The sequence below is a fragment of the Plectropomus leopardus genome, chromosome 2 (genome assembly GCF_008729295.1).
Source record: "Plectropomus leopardus isolate mb chromosome 2, YSFRI_Pleo_2.0, whole genome shotgun sequence".
NCBI lineage: Eukaryota > Metazoa > Chordata > Actinopteri > Perciformes > Serranidae > Plectropomus > Plectropomus leopardus.
The window spans coordinates 469393-482173 of record NC_056464.1 but is presented as its reverse complement, the minus strand read 5'-3'; the positions used below and the strand labels follow the sequence as shown (position 1 = coordinate 482173).

General features: G+C 42.3%; 1 protein-coding gene and 1 pseudogene across 1 annotated transcript; both read right to left on the bottom strand.

Moving 5' to 3' along the window:
- Window positions 1-2580: 2580 nt before the first annotated feature.
- On the bottom strand, window positions 2581-5186 carry LOC121950204 (annotated as a pseudogene).
- Window positions 5187-5244: 58 nt separating this feature from the next.
- On the bottom strand, window positions 5245-6062 carry LOC121950173 (the record flags this gene model as incomplete). Its single annotated transcript, XM_042496099.1, has 1 exon — window positions 5245-6062. A coding segment is annotated over one exon (660 nt), but the record flags the coding sequence as incomplete, so codon positions are not given.
- Between the last annotated feature and the right edge of the window lie 6719 nt (window positions 6063-12781).

Below are 12781 nucleotides of genomic sequence, written 5' to 3'. Positions count from 1 at the left end.
GCAGATGGACCTCATGTTGTTGACGTCAAAGAGCTTTTGTGTTACAAAGCATTCAATATGCAAATGTCATACAGTAATGATGATTCAAGTTCATTTATTGTTCCATACTGTTTCCTGTGATAAAAGAATCACTAAGCTCTAACTATTGCACTAGGGATGAACAATGGATTTCAGAATTTCTTTGTCCATAACTCAAATTCTAATTTATTTTTATTTTCTCCTCTTTTATCTGATACATCCAATCCACCCAATTTCAAAGAGCACATTGTGTCCAAATTGTGATGGCCCACCAATTGGGTGTGAATGTTTTGGCTGGGCTGATGGCTATTGCAAAAATTTACAGACTTATCTGCAGCTACTGATGGTGTGGTGATAGTGTGCATACCTGTTTGCAATATTCTGTTTGTTTTTATTATGAAATTATAGGGATGTGTCATCCTGAAAGACTTTTTTTTCCCTCATTGATTACTCTGCCCGTGGAGCCTTATTCATGGAGATTTTTGTTGCATGTATTATACAATGCTGTCATATTACAAAGGCCAAACAGTATTGACATGTATATTATGGGTGCTCAGTGCATGTGTTATGCATTTAAGAAAAATACAAGTACATTGAATATTCATTTCTGGTCTTTTTTATTTCAAACATTTTAATCCAGAGTTATCATTATTATAATCAATATTGAGTAAAATACAACTCTTTATTGAGTGAAATAGAACTCTATTCATAGTAGAATTAGACCTCTGTTTTGAGGCAGTTACTACTCTGTACAGAGTAAAATACAACTTTATTAATAGTAGAAATAGAACTCTATTTATGAGGCAGTTATTACTCTGAACAGAGTAAAATACAACTCTATTAATAGTAGAAATAGAACTCTTATGAGGCAGTTACTACTCTGAACAGAGTAAAATACAACTCTGTATTGAGTGAAATGGTGTTGGAGTTGTTCTCACTTTATGCTAAATTGAGTAAATTTTAATCTTGTGGAGAAAATATGAACTCTAGATAGAGCAGAAATAACTCTGAAAATTTAACTCTTTGACGAGAGTAAATTTTACTCTTTTTGGACTGGGACCAAATACTATCTTTTTGGGAGTAAAATTTTACTCAAATTGAGTAAAATTTACTCTTCAAAATTTTCTGTGTATGTACCCAATCAGAATTTGATACATTTGTGTCAAGTTTCTCTTGCCATCTGACTTTTCTCTTAATTCTTCTGGTCTCTTATTATTTTCTAAAATTTTATACAGTGCTGAGATTTGATGTTTGATATTCTCACATTTGTAGTTTTTAACCCAAAACTGTATGAGGATGGAGATCTGAAATTGTCCAACTGGTCCATCTCAGGCATCTATGGTCAACTTGCAGGCACTAAGGCTTCACTATATATGGGTAGCTCTTTACTTGAGGTAGACATAGAGTCTCAAACTAACTTTAAAGGATGCATAATCTTAAAATTACATACTAACACCTAGGGATTTCTATAACCAGGCATTTAACCTTGCCTTTATTTAATTTCCATGGATATTCATTTTTTTAGTTCTGTGGAGATAGGGCTTCCCATGGTCATAGCTTCACAGTTTTGCACATTTAATTTATATATATGTATTATATATTAAGTCTAGTATAATATCATCAGCATATGATGGTAATTGGTGCTGTGTATTTGTAATTTCTACCCCTGATATTTTCCCGTATATGCACTGCCAATGGTTCAATAGGCTACACAATGCAAATATTAAAGCTGCAGTTGGTGACTTCCAGGAGAGAGAAACTTTGCCTGAAATTTTGAAAGAGAACTGCCTGCAGATCCCTCCTCCTCCTTCTCTACTGCTCCTCAGCCCTGCCCTCAAACCGCCTCCACAGCCCCTCCCCTGCAGAGGAGGCCGTCATGCATACACAGGCTGAGGTGGCCAGGGAAACGTGATGGAGGGCACACCGGTAAGTACAAGATACAAAAGCTATAAATCTATAAAGCATGTTTTACAGTAACTGCTACATTTTTTACAGTAACTAGCTATATTTAAGCTAGAGACTCAGTTCTCTTTTTGTTAGGTTAATAGTAACTTAATGTTACCGAACGAACAGTTACATTACGGTCATACTGCATTGTTTTCTTAGCTAACCTTAGCTAGCACATTAGCTACTACAGCAAGATAAAAGATAAATGTTCTACAATTCTACAATTTCATTTAGCAGACGCTTTTATCCAAAGCAACGTACAACACAAGCAAGAATTTAGACTTAAGGAAAAAAACCCTAAGTGAAGTGCTTCAGGTGTGATTGGTCACAGGTATTGCCGTCTAGTAGCAGAAGAAGTGCCGCACCCCCCCCCCCCCCCCCGCGAATTAAGTTAGGTCACAAAAGTCATAACCAGTAGCGATCTCAGCATCTGAGATTCAGCAATCTCAGTATCACGACTTACGATGACAATCAACATACAACATCACACAACTTTGTCAGTGCTAGATAATCATTAAGTGCTGGGTTTTGGACCATCTGACTTAATCTACCCCAAAGGGCAAAGAGGAGAAGAGTCAGGTTAAGTGCCTAGGTGTTCTCGGAACAATTTTTCAATTGTCTCTTAAAAGTAGAAAGGGACTCAGCAGAACGCACAGAGTTTGGAAGTTTGTTCCACCATTTGGGAACAACAGAAGAGAAGAGTCTAGCTAGAGATTTAGAGCCGTGCTGGGCTGGAAGCACCAGGCGTCTTTCGCATGCAGAGCGTAGTGGGCGAGAAGGAGAGTAGACCTGTATCAGGGATTTCAGGTAGGCTGGAGCAGTTCTTGTGATTGTTTTGTAAGCCAAGAGAAGTGCTTTGAATTTGATTCTGGCTGCCACTGGAAGCCAGTGAAGAGAAATTAGCAGCGGGGTGACGTGCTCTTTTGGGCTGGTTGAAGACCAGACGTGCTGCTGCATTCTGGATCATCTGAAGAGGTTTGAATGAGCATGCAAGGAGACCTGCCAGAAGAGAGTTGCAGTAGTCAATGCGTTAGGTCACAAGAGCCTGAACCAGAAGCTGTGTGGCCTGTTGGGTCAGGAAGGGTCTGATCTTCCTGATGTTGTAGAGGGCATAACGACAAGACCGAGAAACTGAGGCCACATGAACCTTAAAGGTCAGCTGGTCATCAATCATGACACCCAGGTTTCTGGCTGAGTTTGTGGGCACAAGTAGGCTCGAGTCTAGTTGGACACTGATCTGAGGCTGAACAGATGGACAAGCTGGAAAGACCATGAGTTCGGTCTTAGACAGATTTAGCTGAAGGTGACGTTCCTTCATCCATGTGGAGATATCAGCCAGACACGCTGATATCTGAGCTGAGACCGTTCTGTCATCAGGTGGAAAGGAGAGGAAGAGCTGAGTGTCATCAGCATAGCAGTGGTAGGAGAAACCATGGGAGCGGATCACTGCACCGAGTGAGGTGGTGTACAGAGAGAAGAGTAGGGGACCAAGCACCGACCCCTGAGGAACCCCTGTCGATAGGCCATGTGACCTAGACACCTCTCCTCGCCATGACACTCTGAAGGATCTGCCTGTGAGGTAGGACTTGAACCACAATAGGACAGAACCTGAGATGCCGAGCTCAGAGAGTGTGGAGAGGAGGATTTGATGGTTCACCGTGTCAAAGGCAGCAGACAGGTCCAGCAGCAGTAGGACAGAGGATTGACCAGCAGCTCGAGCCAGCCTCAGTGACTCAGTGACTGACAGGAGTGCAGTCTCAGTGAAATGGTCACACCTGAAGCCAGACTGAAAGGAGTCAAGTAGGTTGTTGTTCCGCAAGTGTTCAGAGACCTGGTTAAATACTGCGCGCTCCAGTATTTTCGACAGAAATGGTAGAAGTGAGACTGGCCTGTGGTTTTCAACCTGGGCGGGGTTGAGATTAAGCTTTTTGAGCAGTGGGGTGACACGGGCTTGCTTAAAAGTAGCAGGAAAAGTGCCAGTTTTTAGGGAGGAATTGACAATGTGTGTGACTGCAGGTTTGACAGTGGGCAGGATGGTCTGCAGGACACCATAAACAGTTTTCTGGAATCAGTAGCAGCACAGATCTTGTTCTGATAGAAGGCTTTCTTAGCGGACTGCAAGGAAGAGGTAAAGGAAGCAAGTTTCTGTTTGTATGAGGACAAATCAGTGGGTTCTTGGGATTTACGCCACTTTCTTTCTGCTGCCCTGAGTCCAGTTCTTTGTTCTCTCAAAACTTCAGAGAGCCATGGACTTGGTTGTTTTTTCTTGGCTGGTTTGGACACCAGGGGGCAGAGTTTGTCCAGAGAGGATGCCAGAGGGGAACAGAGTGTTTCTGTAGCCTCATTAACAGAAAGTGAGGAGAAGTGTGAGTGGTCAGGCATGGCAGAGCTCACCTCATCAGACAGCTGTGCTGCTGTGAGGGACTTATGGTTTCTGCGGAGGGAAATTGTCTGAGTGGGTGTCTGCAATTGCGGAAAGGCAGCTGCAAATTTTACCAAGAAATGGTCTGACAGGTGTAGAGGGGTAAGTGTCACATCTGCTATGGAGCAGTTACGAGTCAGCACCAAGTCAAGGACTTTACCAGCTTTGTGGGTGGGAGGAGAAGGAGCTAGTACAAGTGCAAAGGAGGAGAGGAGTGCCAGAAAGTTGTTTGCCAGAGTACTGTCAATGTGAATGTTCATGTCTCCCATGACAATCAGTGGTGTGCCATCATCAGGGATGTCAGAGTGTAACATGTCCATTTCAGAGACAAAGCCATCCAGATTACCCCCTGGTGGGCGGTACACAACCAGAATATATGCTTTGATGGGAGCAGTGAATTTAGAGCATGATATTCAAATGTTGTGTTGCTGCTCAACGGGCGCAGTGTGGAAAAAGACCAGTTGTCAGGAATGAGCACACCAGCACCGCCTCCTCGTCCAGTGGAGCGAGGGGTGTGGCTTAGCGTAGCGGACTCGGAGAGTGCAGCTGGTGTAGCTGAGTTTTCTGGGCGGATCCATGTCTCAGTCAGGGCTAGGACCTGAATGTCTGAGAGTTTCACCAGTGAACTGATGAATTCTGTCTTGTTAACTGCGGACTGACAGTTCCAAAGACCAAAGGTAACTGAGTGTGGGCTGGGACCACTTTCTGGGAGAGCGGACAGGTTTTGCGGATTGCGTATATGGCAGACTGTGCGTCTTTTCCGGTTGCCAACAATGACCGGGATGCGTGAGAGACACATTCAATCAATCAATCAATCAGATTTATTTATAAAGCACTTTTAAAACGACCAGAGTCGACCAAGGTGCTGTACAAAGACAATAAAAATAAAAATAATAAAAATAATAAAGGACAATAAAATAATAGAACTAAAAACAGCATAAACAATAAAACATAATTAATAAATAGGCTAAAAGTGTATTGCCCGTCGTATCTATGCACATGTGAAGCAACAACCCTACGTGATGTTAAAAGCTAAAGAAAACAGATGGGTTTTAAGAAGGGTTTTAAAATCAGACAGTGAGGAGGCCTGTCTAATGTGCAGCGGCAGCTCATTCCAAAGTTTTGGAGCCGCAACAGAAAACGCTCGATCCCCTCTGAGCTTCAGCCTTGTCTTGGGCACCCTCAGGAGCAGCTGGTCAGCTGACCTGAGAGACCGGCTGGGTGTATAGGGGTGCAGAAGCTCTGAGAGGTATGGTGGGGCAAGACCATTTAAAGATTTAAAAACAAATAAAAGAATCTTAAAATGAATTCTAAAGTGGATGGGCAGCCAGTGAAGTGAAGCTAAAATCGGTGAAATGTGATCAAACTTTCTTGTGCCTGTTAAAAGACATGCAGCGGCATTCTGCACCAACTGGAGACGAGCAATGGAGGACCCACTAACCCCCAAATACAGAGCATTGCAGTAATCCAGTCTATTAGTTACAAAGGCGTGGATCACTGTTTCAAAGTGCTGTCTGTGAACAAATGGTTTTATTTTAGCCAGCTGCCTTAACTGGAAGAAACTTGATTTCACCACAGCTTTGATCTGGCTGTCAAATTTAAGATCTGCGTCCACTATAATCCCCAGATCATTAACGATGGGTTTGGCGTATTGTGCCAAGGGACCTAGATCAATTGGGGGGGGTCACAGAAGTGCCACCAAAGACCAACACTTCAGTTTTTCTCTCATTAAAACTCAGAAAGTTTAGAGCCATCCAGGCCTTGAGGTCATCCAGGCAATTTAAAAGAGGCTGAAGAGAGAATGAATCAGCCTTTTTGAGGGGGAAATAGATCTGACTGTCGTCAGCATAACAATGGAAAGCAACTGAGGATAGAGCCAAGTGAGAGGAGGTATAAAGAAAATAACAGAGGGCCCAGGACCGAACCCTGTGGGACCCCACATGAGAGAGGAGCAGTGGAGGACACAGAGTCACCAAGACTAACACAGAATGTCCGATGGGACAGGTAGGACCTGAACCATTCCAGAGCCGTGCCACTGATTCCCACCCACTGCTCCAGACAAGCAATCAGTATGTCATGGTCCACTGTATCGAATGCTGCAGTTAGATCCAAGAGCACCAGGATAACGCAGTTACCAGAGTCAGTAGCTAAGAAAATGTCATTAAAAACTTTTAAAAGGGCCGACTCTGTGCTATGCAGACTTTTAAAACCAGATTGGAAGATCTCAAGAACATTATGTTCACTTAAAAAGTCCATGAGCTGAGAGTAGACGATCTTCTCTAAGATTTTGGTGAGGAAGGACAATTTAGAAATGGGCCTAAAATTACCCATAACAGCAGGATCCAGTCCAGGTTTTTTAATCAGGGGTTGCACAAAAGCGTGTTTAAAATTCACAGGGACCACTCCAGAGGACAGACTGCTGTTAATGATGCTGTGTAAATGTGGACCAACAGTGGGGAACACCTCCTTATATAAACGAGGAGGAACAGGGTCACTGGGTGAGCCTGAAGGCTTTAAATGATCCACAGTCTCCTGCACGATAGACAAAGACACAGGCTCAAATGAGTCAAAAACAGCAGAACAGGGGACCAACACTGAAGGGTCGTAATCAGGAGGTGAAATAAGTGCTCTGGTAGAAGTGACTTTAGCAATGAAAAAGTGCAGAAAGCTTTCACACACAGTAGGGGAGGAATCCATTCCCACCGTCTGTGGAGCATTCAGAGCAGAGTTTATCACCTTAAACAACACGCAAGGTTTGTGACAGTTTGAGACAATAATGTCAGAGAAATAACTTCTTTTAGCCTCTTTCACAGTGGACTGGTAAAAACGCCAACAATCCCTCAACATTTGAAAAGATACCTGCAGTTTATCTCTTTTCCACCTCCGCTCAGCTCTGCGACATTCCCGTCTGGCAGTGCGGGTTGTTTCATTCAACCAAGGCTCAGTTATCACTTTATGCTGCTTGCTCTTTAGCGGGGCCGCAGCATCAATGGCAGTTTGACAGGTGCCAACAAACTTAGAGCAAAGAGCCTCTGTGTCATCGCACACAGGGTCGGGAGTGACGCAGTTCTGACTGAAAGCGGCTGAGAAGCGAGCAGCAGTGGAAGAGTTAATAACCCGCCGTGTGCCAGCAGCAGCGCGAGGTTTAACTGTGTTGGCGCATACAGTAGCTTCAAACAGTACAGGCATATGATCAGAGAAGAACGCTTCACAAATCTCCAGGTTAAAAACAGGCAGCCCATATGATAAAACAAGATCAAGCGTGTGACCACGAACGTGTGTCGGGTCCAGTACAGACTGTACAAGATTAAAAGAATCAATTATGTTTAAGAAATCCCTGGCCAAGGGGGTTTCCGGACAACATACATGAATATTACAATCCCCGACAATCAGAACCCGGTCATATCTCGGCATAATATCAGCCAAGAACCCAGAAAAGTCAGCTAGAAAGTCTTTGTTATATTTAGGAGGCCGGTAAACCACCGCACACAGCACTATGTGAGAACTACCTAGCTCAAACAAACTTAATTCAAAGCTGGTGAAGGCGGATGATGGGGAAGTCAGTTTACATTTAAAATCGTTTTTAAAAATAGTCGCAATTCCTCCTCCTCGACCAGATGTCCGCGGAGAATTAAAATAGCAGCACTCATCAGGTAAAAGTTCTGTGAAGGCACTGGACTCACCAGCACGCAGGTCTCTGTGACAAAGAGGAAGTCCAGTTCTCGAGATGCGAAGAAATCCTTCAGGATGAATGTTTTATTCGCAAGCGATCTTGCGTTAACCAGGCCAAACCTGGCAGAAGCCAGCGGGTCTGGGCGAGCAGCTGACTGAGGGTCCCTAAGGAGAGGACGCAGGTTCCCAGGATCCACTCCGCGCTGTCGGGGGCAAGGAGGGCAGGAATCGCGGGGTAAAAACACATCATCCGAGCCGGCCACCGGGACCAAGTAGACGGCGATAGGATCCAGCCAGCGTCGAGAGACATAAAGGCGAGATTCCGCTCCACATCCGCCACGACCAGTGCACAGCCACTTGGCCTTCAGCCTCACCAGGCACCCGCCCCGGTTCCTACGGCGGCGGCGGCGGCGGCGTTTTCGCCAAGAGGATGACGCTGACGTGCGGCAAAGGTATGTCGGGATTTCCGTAAGGAAAGGAGGCAGAGATTTCTGTCCAAAACGTTGCAAGATGACAGGATCTTCAGCAAAGACTCTCAGATTTAGCAACGTTTGACGATTGTACACCAGTAAGGAGACAACAACATGTGCAACAAGTGATACAAACAGCACAAATAACATTGTGTGTTAGACTGAAAACAGACTGAAAAAAATGTGCTGATTATTATTTAGATTTGTCTCTTTGCAGGATGATTAATATTTTTATATTTGTTTATATGGTTAGAGTTTTGAAAGCGTAACCATTGAATCCGAGGAGGAATTCTCCCCCCCTGCTGCCACAGATGGGGAGACAAGGGAGCCGTGTGAGAGGTGCCTCAGGCAGGGGACGAGGACAACGTGGAAGGGGGCATCCTTTGGGACCCCAGGACCTTGACCTTGATGATATTGCAAGCATACACAATTTAAGAGTGCAGAGGATTGCATATGAACGTTGAAGTAGCCACTGCAGTAATTGTTTGTTAACATAAAAAAAATACTGTTGTACCCACTGAGATAGTAGTTAAATCCTAGCTGTTTACAGTATAGTTATAGTTTACCATTAGGAACACATCCAACTGTTAGATCTGCAACAAGCATGCCATATTTTAGAGAACTGTTTGGAACGGGATCCCAGCCTGTTGTATGGCGTCATGAGCCAATTTTTACCTGCTGTTCCTGGGCCTGCCAGTCCTGCCCCAGGGACACCCTCATGGTGTGTCTGTCATAGGTGCAGTGACATGGCCACCATGGTCGAGAGGAAATGTTGCAACCAACCAACGGAGAGGTGTATTTCAAGGTTGCCACACATGGAGGCCTATATTTTGCAGGTGGGGGGGGTCTTGCGCCTTGCCAGGAGAATCTTGAATTACCTTGCTGACGTTACAGATGAAGGAGAAGACAATTTCACCATGCAGCTTACAGACAGTTTGTAGCATGGCAGTATGGGGTTCTGGGTGATGGTCACTGGGTTGTTATCCCAAGCTGTTGTGTATGGACAATTCGTGACAGAATTCCAGATCCACAAGGACATTACAGGGGCTTTATTCCGAGGAGGATAATCCCCTTACTTACCCTCGAACCACGTAAACATTTCAGAGAGGTGTGCAATATACTGTAAATATTTAAATTTTTATATTTAAAAATTGTTGAAATACTTGCCCTTATTTTTGTTTTATAATAACGTGTGTTTTCTAAAGTGATTTGTTTCTACTTGCATAAATTAAACAAAAAATATAACAGGGTAACATTTTATGTGACCACAAAACATCCAACAATACTTGACATGCAACTTCTCAAAACTGGTATCTAAGATGCTTAAAATTTATAAATAATGACAATTTTGCTATATTTTAAAATTTTATTGGGAAGACAAATAAAGGAGGTGAGTGTAATATACAGGTATTTAACTATGACAAATGTAAAAAAAAAACAAAAAAAAACAGGAGTGCAGTGGAGGTGGTGAATGATGCAAAGGCAAGTCTTTATAAGTGTAAGTGGCTGACCTGTGGAAAGAGCAGAAATTGTGTGGTGAGACAATTTGCTTCATGGAGAGAAAAATAGGAATACAATAGCAGTTTTTAAATGTTCTTAAATAAAATGAGCACCAAGCCTCAAGAGATGAGCACAAATGAGCACATCCGAGCACAAACGGGTGTGAGGACCCTATTGAAATCCTTGGAATTATTAGGGTCCGAGCACCAAATGGTGTGAGGACCCTCCTGAAATCCTTGGAATTATAGTTAGGGCCCGAGCACCAAACAGCGCCTGCTTGTGAAGATCATATTTTTTCAATGAATACTGTTGCTGTGGCAATGCTGTTTTTGCCACCAAACAGGAAGCTAATGTAACTTTACTTTGTATTAACCGATTTTCCCCAAATTTTATGTGTGATCAGATGCCAGCCCTGAACACATCAACATATAAGTTAACCATGATACACAATGTGCCACCTACTGGCAACAGGAAGTATACCTTGTAGCACAGTTATCCTTTGATTTACATTAAATTTACAAGCTTTGGTCAACAAATGATGTAGACCAGGCTGACTTTTTTGTTATTGTTTCTAGTGCCACCTAGTGGTCATTGGGTAATATTACACCGTTTGAAGTATCCCACTTAATGGACCAAACTCTCTGCATGCAGTTTCAGACTTTCACTTTTACCGTTTTCCTGTTATGTGGCGTACAATTTTGATGTCTCGTCATAAAATTGAAAATTGTTGTAACTTTAGTAAACATCGTCTGATCTGCCTGAAACCTCATAGATTTTATTAGGTTTCTTGACATTGTTACAGTGGATGTAATCATTTCATTTTAAGGAAGTAATGTGGAAAAAAATAAACAGACTTGTGTTTTTGGACAATACATAATGAAAATCAAAATTCTTGAACAAATATTGCTTAAAAGAACCACTCTCCTACTAATATGTTTTTCTAGACCCCTGTAAATGAGTTTCATATACAAATGTAATCTTTTCTATATTATTTATGATGTGGACTCTGTAGTGTTTATCTTTAATGTATGCGTCAGAAATACAGTCCACAATATCAATATATTTCCCATTTGCATATCTTTTTTAAAGATACAATGACTCAGCCCATGTTTTCATATTGCTACCGAAGCCTGGCGGGATGTCAGGTCTGTGTTAAAGAGTGGAGGAACACATCTGTGTCAAGTGCAGGGATGAACAGCCTGTGTACACAGAGGTGGCCCGGGCTGTCTAAAGCACTGGCCTTCTTAAGGTCACTGCCCTAAAGAGGACAACAACTGAGTTTAGTGTGTTTGATGAGTTAGTGTTCTGTGTTGAGGTCTGTGCCTAGAGGGGGCAAGAGATCTGTATTTGTTTCCTATAGCATCTGTTACTTTTGGATGCCAAGTGTTCATGATAATACATTGTAAAAGTTTTTTTTACAATGTTGTGTATAACCATGTTATTGAAATATACTACTTGAATATGTGTGTCACTTGTATATTTAGATATGTGGTCAAACACAGGCAAAGGTACAGAACACTACCTACACATGCCTAGTTGTTTATTTAACTTTGCTGAATTTAAGTGTCACATCAGTAAGATCTGGATGGATAACAGCTGCAGACACAATATTGCTAAATGATGCTAAATGGTCTACAAAGGTCTAATGCCCTTTTTTAATTTACTTAGGGATTTTGTTAAGTAGCCTACAAATGTAGTCAGTCTACTTGAGTAGACATAAAAACTTGGTTTTATTTCATATTAGGTAGGGTGAATCTCCAACCAGTCTGCAGGACTACACAGAGTGTTATTCAAGGGATCACAGCTGATGGAGGCTGTGTCCCAAACAGATTTACTGTACACTAATTGACACATATGCTCACTGTCTCTGTACACTATTCACTGCAGAAACACCTGTAAATGCATGTTTATTGTGTTGTGTTTTTTTGTGTGCAGCTGTCACCATATCCACATTTCTGTTTATTACATTATAACAAGATGACGAGCTGTCTTGCTCAATAAAAGACACAGTCCTTAGTGTGCGCCTTTAGTGGATCAGTTTGCACATTTGTTTGTGTGTGATATCAAGTTTGCACGTTTTAACTTATGCAAACCTTTAGTAAATCAGCCCCTCAGTGTACAAACATACATGTCTGATGAGGAGGTTTACAAAGTGAGTGACCTGCTGGTCATTTTTTGGAACTGCTTTTGACATGTCAGCAGCTAACAAAATGTAATTGAGCATCTAACAGAAAGTGCCAAAAAGTTCATGCAGAGTAAGCATGTAAGCATGTGTGTATGATGGTAATAACTAACTAAACTAACTAAATAGGATATTTGCAATATTGACGGTACTGACAGGAGGTAGCAGTGGCAGCAGTAGCTGTCAGACACAGAGGTAGGCCTATATTGTGTTGAGCTGGACCTTTATTTTGAAGAGTAGACCTTTATTTTGAAGATTATGGCACAAACATGAGCCAATCAGAACAAGGGGGCGATGAAGCACCACCCAACAATGAAAACAAAACATTGAGTGGTAAATTTGTTTCCTCTGTAAGAACAGAAAACAAAAATTTGAGTCGAATTTCTTTTTTTTTTTTTCTGCCCAAAATCGAAAAAACAAGCTGAATTTTCATTTTTGGTTTCCCCCAAAATCTGAAAAAAAGAAAAAATGATCTATTTCTGGTTTCTAACTGGGTCAGTTCTAAAAAAAATCAAACTATTTAAAAGTACCTTGGTCTTTATAGAACCGCACATTCTTTAAAGGGAGTTG